At 40.8% G+C, this 19,385-nt stretch overlaps 1 protein-coding gene across 2 annotated transcripts in view; it reads right to left on the bottom strand.

Annotated features, from left to right (window-relative positions):
- Ptprb (protein tyrosine phosphatase receptor type B) overlaps positions 1-19,385 on the bottom strand; it is a 113,413-nt gene that overhangs the window by 64,523 nt on the left and 29,505 nt on the right. For both annotated transcript variants that reach the window (XM_036169589.1, XM_036169590.1), the window contains 4 exons: positions 7,256-7,534; positions 6,075-6,332; positions 3,947-4,210; positions 1,973-2,242 (listed from right to left, as the gene is read on the bottom strand). In XM_036169589.1, coding sequence (XP_036025482.1) covers positions 1,973-2,242; positions 3,947-4,210; positions 6,075-6,332; positions 7,256-7,534 — 1,071 coding nt within the window. The remainder of the gene's footprint in view (positions 1-1,972; positions 2,243-3,946; positions 4,211-6,074; positions 6,333-7,255; positions 7,535-19,385) is intronic.

The following is a 19,385-nucleotide window of genomic DNA, read 5'->3' as shown; positions in this document are numbered from 1 at the left end:
AACGGGAGAGATGAGAGGTCACTGGTGGCTTCTCCGCTGCTTCTCTGATCATTCAGGTTCTTACTCCAGTGTCTGACTCCCAATTTTGTATTGATAAAGAATAATCAGACAAATGGTTCACCTGTTTGCTATTTTAATAAACCAGAAAATCCTGGATAAAATTGTGCAAATCAAGGGGTTCAATTTTTTTGTATCCACTCTAAGGACATCTGTAAAACCACCCAGGCCGTCAAGGGCATATGTTTCTGAAGAAAAAAAACATCAAGTATATGAAAGATGTCACTTGAAAGAAACAGCATGAGCCATTGCAGCCATACAAATATGCAGGGTCCAGGCCAAACACCGGGGCAGGACACTGGGTCAGTGGCGCCCAAAGAGTGTTGAATTGCTTTGCAGCTCATGTTTAGAAGTGTAGAGTGAGAGACAGTTAAGGGTTTTGCTGTCGATTCAGGCAAGCACAGGTGATGCTCTGCTACATATTTGATGCTCAGAGTCAGATTTCTGCGCCCTTCAACCACATGGACATGAACCTTATCAGGAAAGAACATCTCCTAAACTAGGAGACGAGGTTGCACAGAAGAAACTGAAAAAAGAATGTTGTACTCTGAAAGCAAACTGAGCATGAAATAAATTAAAAAAAAAAAAAAAATCAAAGTTGGAGGAGGGGTTCTCCAGAGCATCGTGCTAATGAGGATGGACACTAGTGTTTATTCATCTTACATTTCCAGATTGCTTGAAGTGATTGGCAAAAATGTTGGGGGATGATAAAGACACCTGTCTTGTGAGTAGTCAGGGTGTCTTGATTATGCTGGCTATGTTTTTGATCATCATCCATCAGACATTAATATTTGGAAAAGGGGAAGATCACTGAAAGCTACAGTTGGTGAGTTAAGTGGCTAACACAGTCATCCTGTTTGGCGTTCTCATAAGAACATTGAGTCAGCCAGGCGCACGCCTTTAATCCCAGCACTGGGGAGGCAGAGCCAGGTGGATCTCTGTGAGTTCGAGGCCAGCCTGGGCTACAGAGTGAGTTCCAGGAAAAGCTGCAAAGCTACACAGAGAAACCCTGTCTCGGAAAAAAACCAAAAAACCAAAAAACCAAAAAACCAAAAAAACAACATTGAGTCAGTGAAGTTATTTCTTCAGTAGGCAAGACAAAGAGAGATGAATTTCACTTTAAATATGGCCTGTTCTACATCCCAAAGGTCATCATAGAGACGTTGAACTTGGAAGGATAACTGTCATCCTTGAAAGTTGAGAAGACAGGTTTTTTTTGGGGGTGGGGTGCGATCTGCCCAAGAAATTGCAATATAATAGTGACAGTGAAATGATCAAGATCCATGTGTCCCAACCTTCTCTTTCCTGTCATCCTACCATATCCCTCCCTCTCCATGTCAATCATTCTACCCCAGTACCCGAAATCCTCGAATTAGGCAATATTAGGACAAGGCAGAGGACAAACACATTTTGGAAGGTCGGTCTTTAGTCTCCGATTGTGTCTTTCCTGTTGTTTTGTGATTTCAAATGTCTTTTCTTGGGGCTGGAGAGATAGCTCGGTGGTTAAACTGAGGACCTTGCACAGGACCTGGGTTCAGTTCCCAGCACTCAGGTTGGGATTTTACAAGGTCTTGTGGGGGCAGTTTATAAGTTCCTGTTACTCAGGCTGTTTGGGATCTTCTGCCCTTGACTGGACTCAGGTGCACATAACCTTCCCCCACGTTTCCTCCCCTGCCCCAACACAGTTTAAAGATCACAGAAACACATCTTTAAAATGTCTTTTCTTTCATGAAATAATGGAGTTACCAGTGGAAAGGAGGCCTGATGTTCAAATTTGACAAAGTTAAATGTTTGAAACTCTGTTAGCTTCATAACACTTCACCTTGAGGGAGTGCAGAAATACAAGGTCTGTGGTTACGTGATGCAGGGAATGAATTCATTTCTGTCAATCACAAACCCAATCATGTTTATTTACCTGTCCTGCCTCGGCAACGCTCAGAATTCCTCAGGTTTCCACTCTCAACAATGACTTCCACCTCATACTGTCTTCCTGGTATGAGCTCCACACCATCCATGACATAGTGGGCCTCCTCCTTCCCCACAGTGGCGTTGAGCAGCGCCAAGGAGTCATTGAAGAGCAGGATACGGTAGTGCTCCCAATCTCCAGCAGGGGGCGTCCAGTTCACTGCGAAGGACTTCATCCAAATCTCGTTGTATGAAACCAGATTCCTCACTTTTTCTGGAACTAAACAAGGATATGCCAAGAAGGTATTGAAAACCAAAATTAAGAATATTCATTTTCTTTTTATGGGAACCCATGTAAAAAGAACATACTGTCTGCTGTTGTACACAGTGGATCCCTTTCACATATCTGTGTACCTCAGATGAGTACTCTTTCTTCACTTTGAAGACATTTGACATTCAAGAAATGCATTCGCCATCATTTCAGTAACATGACAGTTCGGCACTCTCTTGCAACACTGTTCACAGCCTAGAGATGTGACTGCTGTTTTTCACTGCCTGTCTGCCAGCCCTGGAGATCATGTCATGGTGGGGACAGTGACAAATGTGCCATCTTTTGGAGAAGACACTAGATGCTGTGGTCATGAAACATTCTTAATTTGTTTAATCGCAACTGGAAAGAACTAACTCCTTGCATTATGGCTTTAGGCATGTTTGAGTACAAATACTCAGAGTCTCTTAAAAAAAAATGAACAAACGGAACCCCAGGTCCTTCATTTACATCCATGTCTCTTCAAGTTCAGGACTGTCCTCCTCCTAGACTGACCCTTTACTTCTCCCTTTTAGCGTGTTCAGGGGTGTGTGCTGCAGACCAGTGTCTCCCCGAGCTCCTCCCACTTCTCAGCCTTTGTTCCTGTCATTCATTCTCTCCCAGACATTCCGTCCTTCTCCCTTTTATTTGCCAAGAAGTTTACACTTTCTAGGTTCTGCTGCAAGGCCATTTCCACTAAGCGTCTACTAATCTTCTGAAGGGAGTGTTGCTCTTGGTCCCTGTCGGCCATATAGCTCTTACTGGAGACCTCTAATGACATTGAGCTTGGACTCAAATTGAACACACCTGGCTTAAAGTCAAGCTCCAGAACCTTCTGGCCAGATGACCATGAACAAGTTATTCAATCACTCTATTTCATCTGTACAGTGTCTATACTAACAGCACATCTCTTAGCTTATAATTTTCTTGCAATAAATGCAAAGTGTTTATACAGGGCCTGACATGTGAAATTACTAAGGCCATTAGCATTTCTAAAGGGTTCTATTTGTGTGTGTGTGTGTGTGTGTGTGTGTGTTAGTCTTTGGTTAAAATGCAACATCTATTAAACAAGGGTCAGCAAGCAAACCTTGATTGAACTACATACATGACCCTGGAAAGATGCTCTTTTTATTTAGAGAAATATAAAAACAAGCCATCAAATGGGTTTGCCCACAGGGTGTACTTTGCAGAACCTTGTCTTAAAAGCCATAGTACATCATGACCCCTTTAGCAGTGTCCAAGCTTTGGAATCCAGTAATTTATTCAAATAAAGAACAAGATAACTGTTCAGTGACATCAATTCATAAAATTATTTGTGGGAAACACAGGTAAGTGCCAACTTGGCCTTTTTATAAGAATGAACCAGAAATCTTCTCTCTGTTGACATTGGTACTTGTACATTTGTGCTACTTAGGTGATGTGGAATGAGAAGGCAGAGAGCAGGGAAAACGTGCAGATCACATGGAAACCCAAGCACAGTCGTTTAAATGACAAACTGTATGTAATTAACCCTTTCTTTTACTCTGTGCTTGGGTTCTATTTTATAGGCATCCTTGGTTATAAAGACCCTACTTCCCAGGTAGGAGAAGACGTTCCCATCTACATTATTTTGTCCTATTTGGAGATTTATCTGAGAATGATCGAGGCAACCAAAGAATATTTTGGAGGTTAACTTACCTGTTCTGCCCATCGCCATCTTCTGAGCAGATAGTTCACCAGAGATGCAGCTGATGGTAACTTGGTAAAGCCGTCCAGGAACTAAGTCTTTAAATTGAGTTTCAGTAACACGAGGCCCTAATGTTTTGGATTCCTTGATGGTCCCTTGGTGAGACAGGGTAATGTTGTAGGAATCTACATCTCCAGGAGGTTTTTGCCACTTGACTTTCAGAGAGGTCGGACTGCCATCATTTGTCACCTTCAGACTGGAGACTTCCATAGGAGCTAATTAGCAATGAATGGAAAGGAGATTTTACTCCTCATCACTTGCCTTCCCTACAGCCGCATTCTGACCTAAACTTTAATGCCTACAGGACATACTCTTTGACCAAGAGGAAATCGCTTGAGAGACAAAATGATCCTGGACATCTAAGAAAGACCATGCTATGGCAAGGAAACTGTCTTGCAGTCAGGAGCCTGAATTCTGGCTGGAATTTGGCAAGCTGCACATAGAATACTGGACAGTTCTCCATCAGTCTCACTGGGGCCTCCTTGCTCCCTGACAAATAAAGCTTGGTTAGAAGACTTTCTGTATTCCTTTGCAGCTCTGGGATTCTTCAGATAGAATTCACAAAGAGGTCTGCCATCCATTTAACTTCTTTGTGAATGTGTTTGTGTGTTTCTACATTTAATAACATCAAGTGCACACTAAATAGGTGGATTAGTTGGTAGTTGTAAAAATTTGTGTGCTAAAATACTTTTTAAAAGGTGTGTGTGTGTGTGTGTGTGTGTGTGTGTGTGTGTGTGTGTGTGAGTGACATGTGTCCAAGTGCCCACAGACGCTAGATGAGAACCTTAAGTCTAAGGAGCTGGAATTACAGGCAATTGTGAGCTGCCCAATCAGGGAGCTAGAAACAAAACTCTGAAGACGCAGCAAGTACCCTAAACAGCTGAGCCATCTCTCAAGCCCACTAAAATACTTTTTATATTAAGTCATGATAAAGAGCTGTGTTACTCTTCCATCAAAGGAAAGCTCATGACAAGAAATAAGGTGTGATGAATATGTTCCCTACCTTTTACACATGCTGGAACTGTGCCTTGTGGCATAATATAAATTAATGCCGTTTCGGTAAAAGTGGTTGTAGCACAGTGGTTTTGCACACTATGCTCAGAAGTGTGATTTGTTTGTTCTCTCTTTCTCTCAGACTGTCTTTGTCGCTCTCTCTTTCTGCCTCTGCCTCTCTCTTCCTCTCTCCAGTCCAGGATGGCCCAGAACTTGCTTTATTAATCAAGGTTGTCTTCAAACTTGTGGTCCTCCTGCCTCAGCTTTCTGAGTGCTGGGATTACAAGCGTACGTTTGGCTGCATTTGCTCTTGATATTCATAAACATCTCTTAAGATATCCTGTGCATTTTTTCTCAGGAACATCTACATACTTTTGGAGTGCGTTAGAAAAGATATTCGAATGTGTCTGAGTCCCCAGTATCTCCAGATACTCCCCCTGCTAGAGCAATTTCAAAGGCACTCCCTATCTTACAGTTTATTTTAAAATGAGATATCTCACAAAGAGAAGTTTATCAACACATTACACTAATTAGGATCATTCAAATGAGTTCCACGATAACTCTGACACTGTCTATCTTGAATGTTACTAACCTGTAGTGCTCGACGTATACCTAACACTCAGTAAATATTGGCTACATGAACCAGTGAGTGAACGATTCCTTAATAAGGAGCATCAATTAGTTTTTTTCAGTGAAGGTTAGGTTATGTGACTGGGTCCCACATCATGTTCTTTTGGGTAGAGAGTTTTGGAAATAACTGTCATGAAAGGCCGTGTCTCTATACACCCCCAACTCACTGCGGGTGATCCCAAAGATAAGAGACATCTATTTAAGAGTCAGAAGTAGGAAGCCTTAGGCATGTATTAAATAGAGTAACTAACTGTCTGCTTCAAAATGCTGCCACGGGCCAGCTTTAACTTTGGAATCCTGAGAGTCATTTTTCTTCCGTAAAGTGGAGGTATATTAAAGTTTTTCTATAACCCATATGAGTTCCAGCTTGTCCTACGTTACCATTATCCAAACAACAACCCCTATTTAAACTCAGTTTGAGCTTTGCTGTTGTTTAGCTGAAGAAGGGGAACTCACCCATCCTCACTAGTTTCCATCTATAGTTTTGGAGTCCCGAGGCCATGGTGATGATAGTGAGGTTGTAGAGGTGTCCAGGGGTCAGTCCATGAAAAGCATAAGAAGTATCATGCTTGTCCACAGTCCTGTCTTGAACTAAGGTCCCTTTATCCATGAGCATCAGCCTGTATTGTTCCACATTCCCAGAACCAGGAGACCAGGAAATTAGAAGAGACTTAGGACCGGGGGAAATGGCAATATCTTTCACTGGAGATGGTACTAGTGGGATAAAAACACATATCCACAGGGTCATTCGTAATCTCCTTGTAGAAGACATAGACATAGTTCTTTAATTTACTGGTTTATTTATACTTCTCTTTATATTTTATCATAGTAATGGTCATCGAGAGTTCACTGGCCCCTTCGTTAACCACCTTTATAAAGTCCTCAGGCTTTAAGGGCTAAAGGGACATCATACATTGCCTGTTTTATCTCCTGTGCTTTACAGAGATGAAGGTGGGTGTGGCTGATGCAGTGTACTGTTGCCAGTGACAATAAGTAGGGGAGATAAAGGAACAAACTGTAGGAGGTGAAAATGGGAAGAGAGAGAGGAAAATAAGTTACAGGAAAGCCGCGCACTCTCTGGGAGTGATATGACGCATGGGGACACTAGATGAATTCTTTTTCACCATATCCAGGAAGCAAAAACTTATTTTAAACACGGGAGTACTTAGAAGACATCATAACCTGGTATTATGAAAATGTACAAAAGAGGAAAAATGTATTGTGTGATGCAAATTTGGAAAATGAGGCAGAAAAATCTCATTTTCCTGGATTTGAGTTAGAGAGGCCTGTAGGGAGTATCTATTTTAAATAAGAGAAAACTCTCTTTTCAGAGAAATCTCCTGACTTGTTTAAGATCACCTAGCCTAGTAGCAGCACATTGGCACACCCAATGCTCAGTCCACTCTCCTCTCCATTATAGCCTCCTTTTAAGAGGTTATTTACTTTATTTACTTATGGTGGGTGGCATAGGTCCTTTTCCTTTGATAACATATCATTTTGAAGGTGCCATAGAGGACTGAGGAGTGTTTGCCCAGCATGCAGAGGGTCTCTGGGGTTTCATCCCCAGCACCATCAAAAAGAAGGAAAAGAAAAACAAGATATCGTAGACTATTTACCACAGACAACACAGATCTTACCTGTTGACCCATTGGTATACACAGGAAAGGAACGTTTTTCTCCAGAAACGGCCATGATGGCCATTCTGTAATTACTACCAGCAGTGAGGTTCAAAAAAGTGTATTGGCTCCATGTGTTACTTTCTTGAACTTGGACCTCTTGTAGCTTTTGACTGTTATCATCAAACAGTTGCACCTCATACCAGGTGACTTTGCCAGAAGAAGGGGTCCACTGCACCTGCAGAGTGGTTGAAGTTGTCTTCTCGGGGTTAACTTCAAACCTAGCAGGAGGCAAGGGATCTGCAAGGCAAACACCATCAAAGAGAAGGCAGCGTGAGGGCTTTGAAAATAACTGTTTATTCTGCTGCAGCCCAGGTTCATTTCCCTTAAAAATTTAAAGAATCCGCCACCTGGGGAGAAAAAAATTCAGCATGTTGCTATACTTGCAAACCCACTGTTCCAATTTTCAAAGGCACGGCTCCCTTACCATTAGTGACATGAACCCCTATTTGATAAGTCCTCAAGGTAGGTCTGGCCTTGAAATCTCAATCAATAATTTCTTTGACTTGCAAGGTCAGCATGTTTTTTAGACATTGACAGGGATACAGCCTGTGCTTGATTAATTACTGATGATCCAACCAGAAAATACAAACTATTAAGAGATAATAAGAGTTTAGAATTTTTGCTCAGCCTCTTCCTGGGTTGTGGATTCTTGGTGTTATTTACCTATGTAAGTTTGAGTAGCATTTAGCTATTAGATAATCACAAAAGACATAGCTTTGATAGTGATTCTAAAATAAAAGAGTTGCTTACCAAAATCAATGCTCTCAATAGCTGGGATTACCAATATTCTCAGATTTTTAAAATCTTAGTTCTGGGGCATGCTGGACTTGCCAGGGACCCTAGAGCTAGTGGGATCAACAGTGTTTTGCACTGAACAAATCATTTCATTTCTTAAAGTGAGGGTCTGTTTTGGGAGCATGGTTCTCTCTGTGCTGAATCTTCACTGAATTTATATCAGGATGGTATCACCAGATTGGGAGCTGGGTCCACAGCAGTTCATGAGCAGCTCTTCAGTAGGTTTAGTGAGGAGTCAAACATGTGAAATCAGCCTGTCCCTACTTTGCATGCAGAGGCCAGAACCATTGAGAAACATCCACATGAAAACGATTAGCAATCCTCCATAGTTCTTGGTCCTGAACGTCAGAAGGAGTTAGTGGGGGGCAATTTATAAGTCAGGCCATTTGTTTGAGTGGCCTAGGTCATCGGACCTCAGCTTTATCCACCTCCTGATGGACTGCATTTTGTTCGTGACATCAGGAATTATAGATGTCATCATAAGAGTGAAATTAAAAGATGATGCCCATTTGCTAATAACACAACTCCAACAAGTAAGCTAACCTCATTCTGTACTCAAATGTCATTTGTGGCCAGACAGTTCATAGGACTATCTACAGGTGAACAAGATATCAAATGGGTAATGCAGCTTATGAAATCCCATACCTTCACGTTTTATGCTATTATTTATATGAATTCACCATTCAGTAAGAATTAAATATGCCACTGATATACCAATAATTATTAAAAATACAAAGAGTAGCTGACAAGTAAATTAAGGCAGTATCTCAGAGAGAGGGCCCAGAGCACAGGTGAGTTTTGAAAACAAGCACACTTCATACTGTGTTTTCAACCCTTATGTTCACCCATAGGTTCTATGCTTTAACACTCGGTGACTTTGGATCTGGCTGTTCGGCTTGGCGGTTCTATACTTGGGCAATTTGTAATGCTCAAAGTCCGCTCTCTGTATGGGTCCTATTACACGCTGATAATCTGCCACAGAACCAATGACATAGAGTCCTAGAAAGCATGAACTTTGGGATTGGATAGAGCTGCATTCAGATCTTGGCTCCATTGCATAGCATTTATGTGACACTGTGAGTGAGTGGTACTCCATCAACACTTCTATCTCCCTATTTGTCTGGAGTGTAACAACAACAACAACAACAATAATAATAATGACAAATACCAGAGTTCTAAGGAGTTTTGAGAGCAAATCAGGTATAGAGGAGATTTTACTCAGATGCAATGGGTACTTAATACAAAATCTTATATTTTTGGTTGTGAGCCTAGCCTGTTAATGGCTGAGCTATCCCTCCAGCCCACTTAATACAAAATCTTACTTCTGTCTCATTTATCAGAGAAATAAACATTTTCTTCTGAATCACTGATTACAAGGAGGCAAAAGGAGAACAAACAGTTTTGCAAACTCAGCTGATAATATCTTCAATTGCTTCTGTTATTTAAAAAAAAGTCTTGGTAGAATCTTGGAACTAATTTTCTAACTCTTAAGTTAAAATAACTTCCCAAGATGATTTTTTTTCACATTTTTTTTAATTGAAAAACTAGAGTTTTTTTGGTGGGGGGGATGATGGGGGTAATGTTATTTAAATTTTCTATCACACAGCAGATGCCCTATATAAAGGAAAAAAAGGTAATTTCTCCTCACACAAGGTTTATAGTTGCCTGACAAGAATAAGGTGTCCAACATCATGAAATTCTACTAGCCAGCAAGCCTCAAGAGCAACCCAGTAGGACCAAACACAAGTATTCTCGCTGAAGTAGCATTTTACGGGCAAGGGTGACAGGGATAATTTCACTCAGTGCCAGTTCCAAAGAGATAATAAATCTTGCCATCTATGCCTACTACCAACCCAGATAAAAGTTAAAGAAAATGTTATGACCGGTATAATCTCAATATACATAATCTGCAAAATAGGAGCTGTACAAAAAAAAAGAAAGAAAGAAAGAAAGAAAGAAAGAAAGAAAGAAAGAAAGAAAGAAAGAAAGAAAGAAAGAAAGAAAGAGAAAAAAAATGAATTTTCAGGTTGCGTGCCGAGAGGTTGAACTTCAGAAATGCGGACTTCATCTAATCTCTCTGAGCCAGAAAACAAAACAGTCGATCCTTTGTACATCCGGCAGAACAAAGAAACAATGAAACTGGGAAGTGCCTGGGCTGCGAGAACCTGCCCTGGAAACAAACCCTTAAAACCCCATTTATGCTGTGATAAAGCCCAGTGCTGGCAGTGGTCCATGGCTGCTCGGCATGCTCAGAAGCTAAAGGGTTTGGAGAACTCTTTTTAATCTAAGCCCAACAGAAACTTCACAGTATTAAAAACATTGTCGATTTCATAGGAGATAACAAATCATAGGCTTCTATCTGAGGTGGAGGCTTCTTTTATGTTTATCAGTGTGTATGATATGTTTGCATGGGTATGTGTGTGTGTGTGTGTGTGTGTGTGTGTGTGTGTGTGTGTGTGTGAGTACTGGTACACAGCCATGCCATGGCATGTATGCACAGGTTAGATTACAACCTTGGATGTCCTTGTATTCCACCTGACTGGAGACAGGCTTTCTTTGTGGCTATCACTACACACAAGAGGCTGACTGGCCCATGAGCTTCCTGGGATTATCCTTTCTCTGTTTCCCAACTTGCCCTGGGAGTGCTGGGATTATAGACATGTGTTGCCATGCCTGTATGTGTGTGTGTGTGGGGCTGGTTTCTGGGGATTCTGAATCAAGTCCTCATATTTGCAGGGAAAGCATTTAACCCACTGAGCCATCTCCCATCCCCCACTTAAAAATAATTAATTTTTATTTTATGTGCATTGGTGTTCTGCCTGTATGCGTGTCTGTGTGAGGTTGTCAGATCTTGTAGTTACAGACAGTTGTGAGCAGCCATGTAGGTGCTGGAAATTGAACTCATGACCTCTGGAAGAGCAGTCAGTGTTCTTAACCACTGAGCCATCTCTCCAGTACCCCCATCCCCAAATTTTATATGTATGTATGTATGTACGTACATTGTGGGAAGGACTTTAACATTGTTTGACAATTCAGTTAAATAACTACCAATTCGGTTTTTCTGTTCTCAAAAGAAAAGACAAATCTTGGCAAAATTCCTAACCAAAATGAATTATGTTTTCCTTAAAAAGAGAAAAAAGAAAGTCGCTTGGAAAGGAGAAAATTATATTTCTAATGCAAGTAATATTTAATTCCTATAATTCTTATCAGTGAGGTTACTGCAAAACATTAGTGTATATTAGTATATACAAGGATTTCTAGGCTTAGAATTGGAAATGATTGAATCTATTTTAGAAATAAGGTTAAACCCAGAAGAGTGCAGCTAACCTATGCATTGGTGTCGACAGCTATCTGGGACCTACGTTATATCTGCGTAGGACACCATGATTTACAACGAGCCTTCTCTGCTTAGAGAAGCTTAGACCCAGCGGATGAGGCATGAGGAAGTACAACCAAACCTCTGACACCCGGTGCAAACTGTGTGTTCATGCCAGCACGGGAAATGCTGCCCTGAATTGAACATTCTATGTACCCACCACCAAACAGATGTTCGTGCAAACGACAGGCATATTCACAGAGCTCTTCAGCTGATATCGTACTCCACGTGAATAACCTCTGTCTAGTTCTAGGCCCATGGATGCTCCCTTGAACTACTGGTCATTTTAGGAAGCCAAGTGGGAGTTCATTAAGAAGTGATTGTAGCACAGAGCATGAGCTTTGAGAGTGTGGGCAAGAGACACATAAAACAGCAGCCAGAATCATGCCCTGGAGTGGATGTTGGCTTCTCAGAGGAGTCACCCCTTTGAGTTTTGAAGTGTTTTCCTTGTCTGTTCCTTTCCCTGGTTGTGTTAGTGCATTTACCCGCTGGATTACTGCAAGAGACGGTTAGGTGTTTTCCTTACATCAGGGCTTCCCGCCACTATTGCCCATTTAGCCTGTGTGTGCCTCTCCCAGCTTCTATCCGCGCCCCATTGAAGCAGCTAGAACTTCATTAGCATCCATTTCAAGGCAGAGCCCAAGTTTCCTTGAGGGCACTCAAGGCTTTCCTGGCTCTAGACAGTACCCTTCTTTCTAATTGTACCTTTCTTTAGTGTCTCAGTCAAGCTCAGGAGACCTCTGGGCACCCAGAGCCAAGTTCTGGTAGCTTTACAGAAACCAGGATAGCTACCATTCTTATTTAAAAGCAGGTGAGTAGCAAGCTTGATGGATTGCAAGCTACATTTACTTGGCATTTTATATAAACTGGAATGGACGTCAGTGATTCAAATAAAATAATCAGAGTTTTTTTTTTTTAATCATGGAAATTACGTGGAGGGGGGTGTGGAATAATAATTTCAAATAATTCCTGCTACATGCTCTTGAAAACGAGGAGAAAATGAGCACAGGAAAGGCATTTCCCACAGTCTCCAGCACGTGCAATACATTTCTTGTGGAAAGAATTTCCTTTGTTGTCACTGTTTGACTATAATCCTCCAGTTCTCCACCTGTGGGTCGCAACCCCTTTGGGAGGGGTGTGTGTTGAGACATTCTTTCATAGGGGCTGCCTAAGACTAATCAGAAAACACAGACACTTATATTACTATTCACAATGGTAGCAGAATTACAGTTATGAAAATAACAGTAGAAAATAATCTTGTGGTTGGGGGTCACCACACATGAGGAATTGTATTAAAGGGTCGCAGCGTTAGGAAAGATGTGGACCACTGCTACAGTTAGTTTTCTTGCTTACTTTAGGGATGATGCAGTATATTATGTTAATGTGGAACATATAATACTGTTGTACCAATACATCAGGTTGCTGGACATTAGATTTACATTTCATGTAAACTTCAGCCACAAGGAACCTGTACACCTCAAACAACCTTGAAGGAAGTTGCAACATGTTTGACAGTCATTTGCCACATGGTTAACAAGGGTACAGACTGACATATTATTGGGCAGATAATAGTATCAAATACTTAATATTCATTAAGTGCTGGTCAAGGCTAGCAATCTGTGAATTGGAAACATACGTGAGAGGAAGAAACAGAATAAAGATGGATTATCAAGGTGGCTAACTTTGGCATCACACATAGATGTGTACATCCCAACACTGGCATTTATCACAAGAATGGTTATAGGCAAGGTACTCTGTCCCCTTGTTCCTCAGTTACTCATCTTGACTGGAACTAGCAATATACACTTTTCAGAGTGTGGTAAGAGGCCATGCAGAGAGTTAAGGGTAGCCCTGGCCCATGGGGGACACTTTATAGAATGTGGTTGGTGTGAGTCTTGCTGCGTGTATTGTGGTCTACACAGGGTTCCACACATTTTCCCTTATTTGAAATGTTGGGAACAAACATGTCTCAGATTTGGAGTTTTTTTTTTTTTATTTTTGAAATATTTCCATACATGTAATGAATATTGTGAGGACTAACCCAGGTCTAAACACAACATTTGCATGTTTCATTACATCTTATGCACTTAGCATAAAGGTAATTTTAAATACTCAAATTCATGCAGAAAAGAGACCTTCATGCTGGGCTGTGGTGGCACATGCCTGTAATCCCAGCACTCAGGAGGTAGAGCCAGGCAGATCTCTGGGCTACCAAGTGAGTTCCAGGAAAGGCACAAATCTACTCAGAGAAACCCTGTCTCGAAAAACTAAGAGAGAGAGAGAGAGAGAGAGAGAGAGAGAGAGAGAGAGAGAGAGAGAGAGAGAGAAAACGGGAGAACGGTGTGGAATTTTCCACTTGTGACATCATGTCAGTACTCAAAACGTTGCAGATTTTTGAGGACTTCAGATTTTTTTTTTTTTTTTTTTTTTTTTGGTAAAGATGCTTGATCTCTACAGTAATAAAGGAAATTTCAATGCTAAAATTGAAAAGCCAAGAGTAATATCCAAGGACCGTGGACTTCAGCTGTGAGCTTCATGAAGGAGACAAATTCTAACAAATTTGGGAGGGTGCCTAGGACTTGAAAACCGGAATAAAGACAGCGACTGCAAAGCGAGAAAGCAGTCTAATCTGAAGCAGTGTAGAATCCATGTCCACCAAATACAGAACCCTGTCAGCACTGAGACCATGCCTACAGTCTACAGGGCCTGCATTCCACTCCCCTAGTGTCCTTTAATACTTCCTGTCCCCAATTCACTGTCCCCCACACCACGGTCTCCTCAGTGTTATCTGAAGTGCTGCTTGGGTACAATAGAAAGAGAAGTTCTCCAGCCACAGCTCCTGATGGGACTGCTGCTCCCAAGCTTTGTGTGTAAGTAGAAATGAGTGAGCTATCATGTGATGTATGCTTCTATCCCTGGGCAGCTAAACAGTAAGGACATTTTTTTTCCTGGTGTTGGGTAAGTTAACTATATTGTTGTCATGTGGTTTTTTAATCATACATATAAAGATGTAAATTGGAATATTTATAAATCGAATGAGATCACCGTGGTTTGGAAATGAGATCACCGTGGTTTGGATTGTTCAAAATGATACACAAAGATATACATGAAACAAGGTTGGCCAAAAAGTGGTAATTTATCAAAGGCAGGTAATAGGTACATGCTATTTCATGATACTATTATTTTTGACTTTCTTCTTTTTAAAAAACAATGAAATGCATTTATTTTATGTGTATGAGTGTTTGTATGAGTGTCTGCACACTGTGTACGTGCTTAGTACGGTAGAGGCCAGAAAAGGGTGCTGCATCCCCAGGAACTGGAGTCATGGACAGTTGTGAGTCACCATGTGGGTTCTGGGAATCGAACCCAGGTCCTCTGAAAGACCCACAAGGGCTCTCAACCTCTGAGCCATCTCTTTTTCATGTTCTTACGTGTTTGATATGTTCAGGGTCTTCCTCCGAACTGAAGAAAGAAAACAAAAACGTTCAAGATGAAAATCCCTGAAAATCCCCGTCCTGCTCACTTCAGCTGCACCTGGCACATTTAGGGTCGGTTGGACCTGTGCCTTAATTTCTATATATTCATATATCCACTGGGCTTGGTTTCTCCTACGGGAAAAGAAAGTGGTCAATACTGTCTCTACCTTTTCTTTTCTGTAGGATCTCTAGCAAACTGCTGTATGAAAAAGGAAGGCAGCACATTTCTTTCTGTTCTTTTCTGTATCTCCTTAAGGTTGACTTGCAAGGTAGTAGAACATCACGTAGAAATCTGAAGGGACCAATATTAGCTTAAAAATAATATACATTCTGTAAACAATGGTGAGAATATCAAGATGGGCAAAGCAGAGATCAAGTTCCAGCTCTGTCATGAACGAGCTAGGTGGATTTATGAAAATTACATTAGTTCTGAGGAAGATGAAGACCATCATCCCCAAGCTGGAAGCAACAGTAGAAAGAATGTGACCAACCATTCCAGTTTGACGATGAAAATCTCCTAACAACCCTATGAAGTAGGTATTATCATCGTTTTCCCATCCCAACTACACAGATTAATAAGTGGCCCTGAGGCAAAAGGCAACTTTCTCTCAACATCCTGGCCAGTGAACAGTGGAGGCACCTGCCTTCAGAATGCATCACTGAATCATTATGTGGACTCTTCTTTCAAATGCCCTCTCCACAGCATCTCCATGAGATAGAGTCAAACAGTAGATACCCGAGAGGCTGTGGTAATACCAGCTCTATTATTCTAAGTTCAGGTTCATTTCACACAGCATGGAAACCAGAAACATTTTCATTCCAATCTGTGTAGAATTTGTTGAAGAGAGAAAGTTACAGAGAGTTTTCAGAAATGATGTCTTATAATTAAAGTTATAGTTGACTTGTAGGTTGAAGCTGTAAGCCCCAATAATCCCAGAATGAGGCCGTATTTGAGAGGGTGGGGGGTCTTTAAAGAGGTGAGTACATTGAACGGGTGTCATTAGGTTGGGCCCTGATCTAATAATATGACTAGTATCCTTTCAAGAAAAGCAGAGAAGAAGGACACAGCCTTGCTTGGATGGTCAGATCTGTCACACTGAGAAAGTGGCCTTGTGTAAGAGAAGGAGAAAGGCCCATGAAGACAGAAAAACTGCAGACATTTGACCTTGGAATCTTAGCCTCAAGGACTGAGGAAAATCAATTTTGTTTTTAGACTAATCAAGTTTTGGTATGGCAGCCTTAGTCAATCCAGTTAACATTTTGGAGTGGAAATAATAGCTGATGCAGTAATTAACGTGCCTAAATGGTTTTCATATAGATTAAGAAATTTTGGGCTGGAGAGATGGCTCAGTGGTTAAGAACACTGGCTGCTCTTCTGGAAGACCCATATAGCAGCTTACAACTGTCTACAATCCAGTTCCAGGGGAACCAACACCTTCACATAGACATACATGTAGGTAAAACACCAATGCACATAAAAATAAAAAATAGATATTAAATAAAAAGAAATTCACCATGTTAAGGTAATTAAAATAATTTGAGATTGGGGATGTTTGGACTTTTTTTTTTTCTAGGATGATTAATAAGTATCTGAGATTAACAAGAAGTCAAATGCCTGTGAGTATTTATTCCCAGGTAAAGTTCCAACCTTGAGTTCACTGGGCTCACGGAGATGAGATAATAGATCAGAAACTGAACACTACCTCAGACAACTTTTTAACACTAAAAGTGACAGGTCATGTTCACAGGAAGAGCATCAGTGTGACATGATGAGAACTTGACCTCTGTGCATGCCCTTCCTCCTGAAAACCCAAAATCTAGAGCCCCAGGCTAAACCTAAGAAAAGCATCAGCCTTGGGCTATAAGAGCAAGTTCTATCAGCCTTGGGCTATAGAGCAAAACCTAGGTCTCTTCCCCCCCCCCCTCTCCGTGTGGTATTGTGGTATTAAATACTCAAAGCTGTCTGGATTATCAGCAACAAGGAATGTCATTTGGGATACCAAATAGAATTCTTGGACAAAGAAGGGAGATAGACTCAAACAAACAAACAAACAAACAAAACTAAGGAAATGTTCATTCATTCTAGGTTAATCATGCTGATCCTGGCTCATTTACTGCAACAAATACAGTAACAACAGGGAAATCTGAGGTATCTTGGTGCTAGGTCATAACTTTTCTGTAAATCTGAAACTGACCTAAGAATACAACTTTTTTTTTTTTTTTTTTTTTTTTTTTTTTTTTTTTTTTTGAGACAGTATCTCCCTGTGTAGCTCTGGCTGGCCTGGAACTCAATACGTAGATCAAGCTAACCTCAAACTCAAAGATCCAGATGCCTTTGCTTCCTGAGTTCTGGAATTAAAGACGTGCCCAGTGAATTTTGCAGTTTTAGTGCTGCTGAAATGAAGTAGAATTTTCACAAATCCTACAGAAGCCAGACAGGGTCTAGTTATTATTTAAACACCTAGGCATCCCAGAGGCTACCTACCACTTTGCGAATGCTGTTTTAGACTCAGAGGTTACCATCCCTGAAGCATGCCCACTAATTCAACATTGGGTATGGCTATTGTATTATTTCCTGGTCAATCCACAACGGCACAACTGGACATTCACAACATTCTTGTTGCATTTCAGTCAATGACCAGATAAACTTAAGAATAGTCCTCTGTCTTCTCTGTGATTATAACAGCCTGGTACTTCAGGAGGCAGGACAAAGTCCTCATTCAGGAAAGATGTGTAAGGCTGTGTGGCCATTGTCAATATAAGCTCTCACGCCTGCTCTAGACTACAAGTGCAGGGACCATTTTTTTTTTCTTTTTCTTTTCTTTTCTTTTTTTTTTTTGTACTATGATTTTATAAACTCATCAATCTCTCTCTGGCCTTGTTCCCATTGCTAACCCACACAGCGAATACTTGCTAAACTAAATCTGAGTCCACAGTTTCCAAATCTCATTTGAAATCGTGAATGGATGATTACTACTACTGAAATACAACTTACTTAATTTTTTTACAGTCCAGGTCAACATAAAACAAAATACTTAACTATTTTGGACTATCAGTAAAAACCCATATCCAAAAATCACACCCGATCCTGTAAGCAACAGTCTGATCTCCATTCATGAGTGACTCTTGCTTTTGTTCTGATTCATCCTAGACCAGTAAGATTGGTAAAAGGAAGCAAAGAACTCACATTTTGAATGACATCTTTTGTTTGTTTAAAGCTTTGTCTGACTTGATATTATATTAGTTGGCATTGCTTTAGTAATAGTAAGATATGATTTATGGACCTCATCACTAAGGCTTAGCAATCAATATTGAGGAATAATAGTCAGTTTTTCTTAACAAAAAAAATTGAAAACTTACATTTAAAATTTAGAAAGTACTACATATAAATGAATATATAAATAAACAACTAAAAAATTCCCCCTCCAAAAACAATATTTTAAAATCTTAATTCAGATTTTCATATTGAAATGAAATCTTTATTTTAAAGACAGGGAGAGTTCTGAGAAGGATTACATCGTTAATAGAAATAAGGGTGGGACACCATCTGCGATTCTCATCGTCCCTATTTATCCTGAGGCTCAGGAAATGTATGGTGAAAAGTACATCCTTAGGAAAAAGAATGAGTCTGGGCGTCGCTCTGTGTCGCAGTGCTTGCCTAGTGTGGAGTAAGCCCTGGGTTCTGTCCCCAGCACGGTAAAACAACGCACAGAAGCGTTTTATTCAATATCATCCACGTGATGTGAATATTCCTCATGTTCACCAAACACCTCTGGACTTGAAGTATCTCCCTGTGTAACAACTCCAGGCTTGTTTTTATGCTACTGACATCTATAGTGAACCTTTTCTCGTGATCTTCCCCCCCCCCCCCCAGCCCACAAAAGTAAATCCTTGGATTGAATAACCGTCTCCAAGCTCCTTAAGGCTTATGTTTTCCCCCAAAAGCTTCTGAAAATGCAGCTACTTTAAAAAATTGCTCTGCCCCACTGAACACACACACTGTTGGTGAGACCCTTTCCAGTGTGACTGTGACATCTGGATGTTCTAGGTTCAACACGCTATGGTTGTAGTAATGTGAATATCCACAGAACCATCTTTGACTTCCAAGAACTTGACCATGTAATGACTGGGAATGCAGCTGCTTGCACTCTTGGGAGAACCTCTAATTCTGGTGATTTTACTCTCCTCTCTCTCTCTGGTTCCATGCAAATGCAAGCATATTCTTAACAAGTTGTTTGTCTTTTCAAATTAAGGTTCCTTCAGCCCTTAAGAATCACTTCTGTGTTTAATCTGTTTAAGCCAAATGATGTAAGCAGGCATTATGACTTGGAAAAAAATATGAAAGGATTAATATTTTAGGGGCTCAGTGAGATTTCCCGACCCTGCTCATACTTCCTATCTGACAGGTGGCCTTCAAACAGTTGTAGCCAAAGACATCATC

This window comes from Onychomys torridus, chromosome 20 (assembly GCF_903995425.1).
Source record: "Onychomys torridus chromosome 20, mOncTor1.1, whole genome shotgun sequence".
In the NCBI taxonomy this organism is placed as follows: domain Eukaryota; kingdom Metazoa; phylum Chordata; class Mammalia; order Rodentia; family Cricetidae; genus Onychomys; species Onychomys torridus.
The sequence above is the reverse complement of the archived record's forward strand: the minus strand, read 5'-3'. Positions and strand labels throughout refer to the sequence as shown.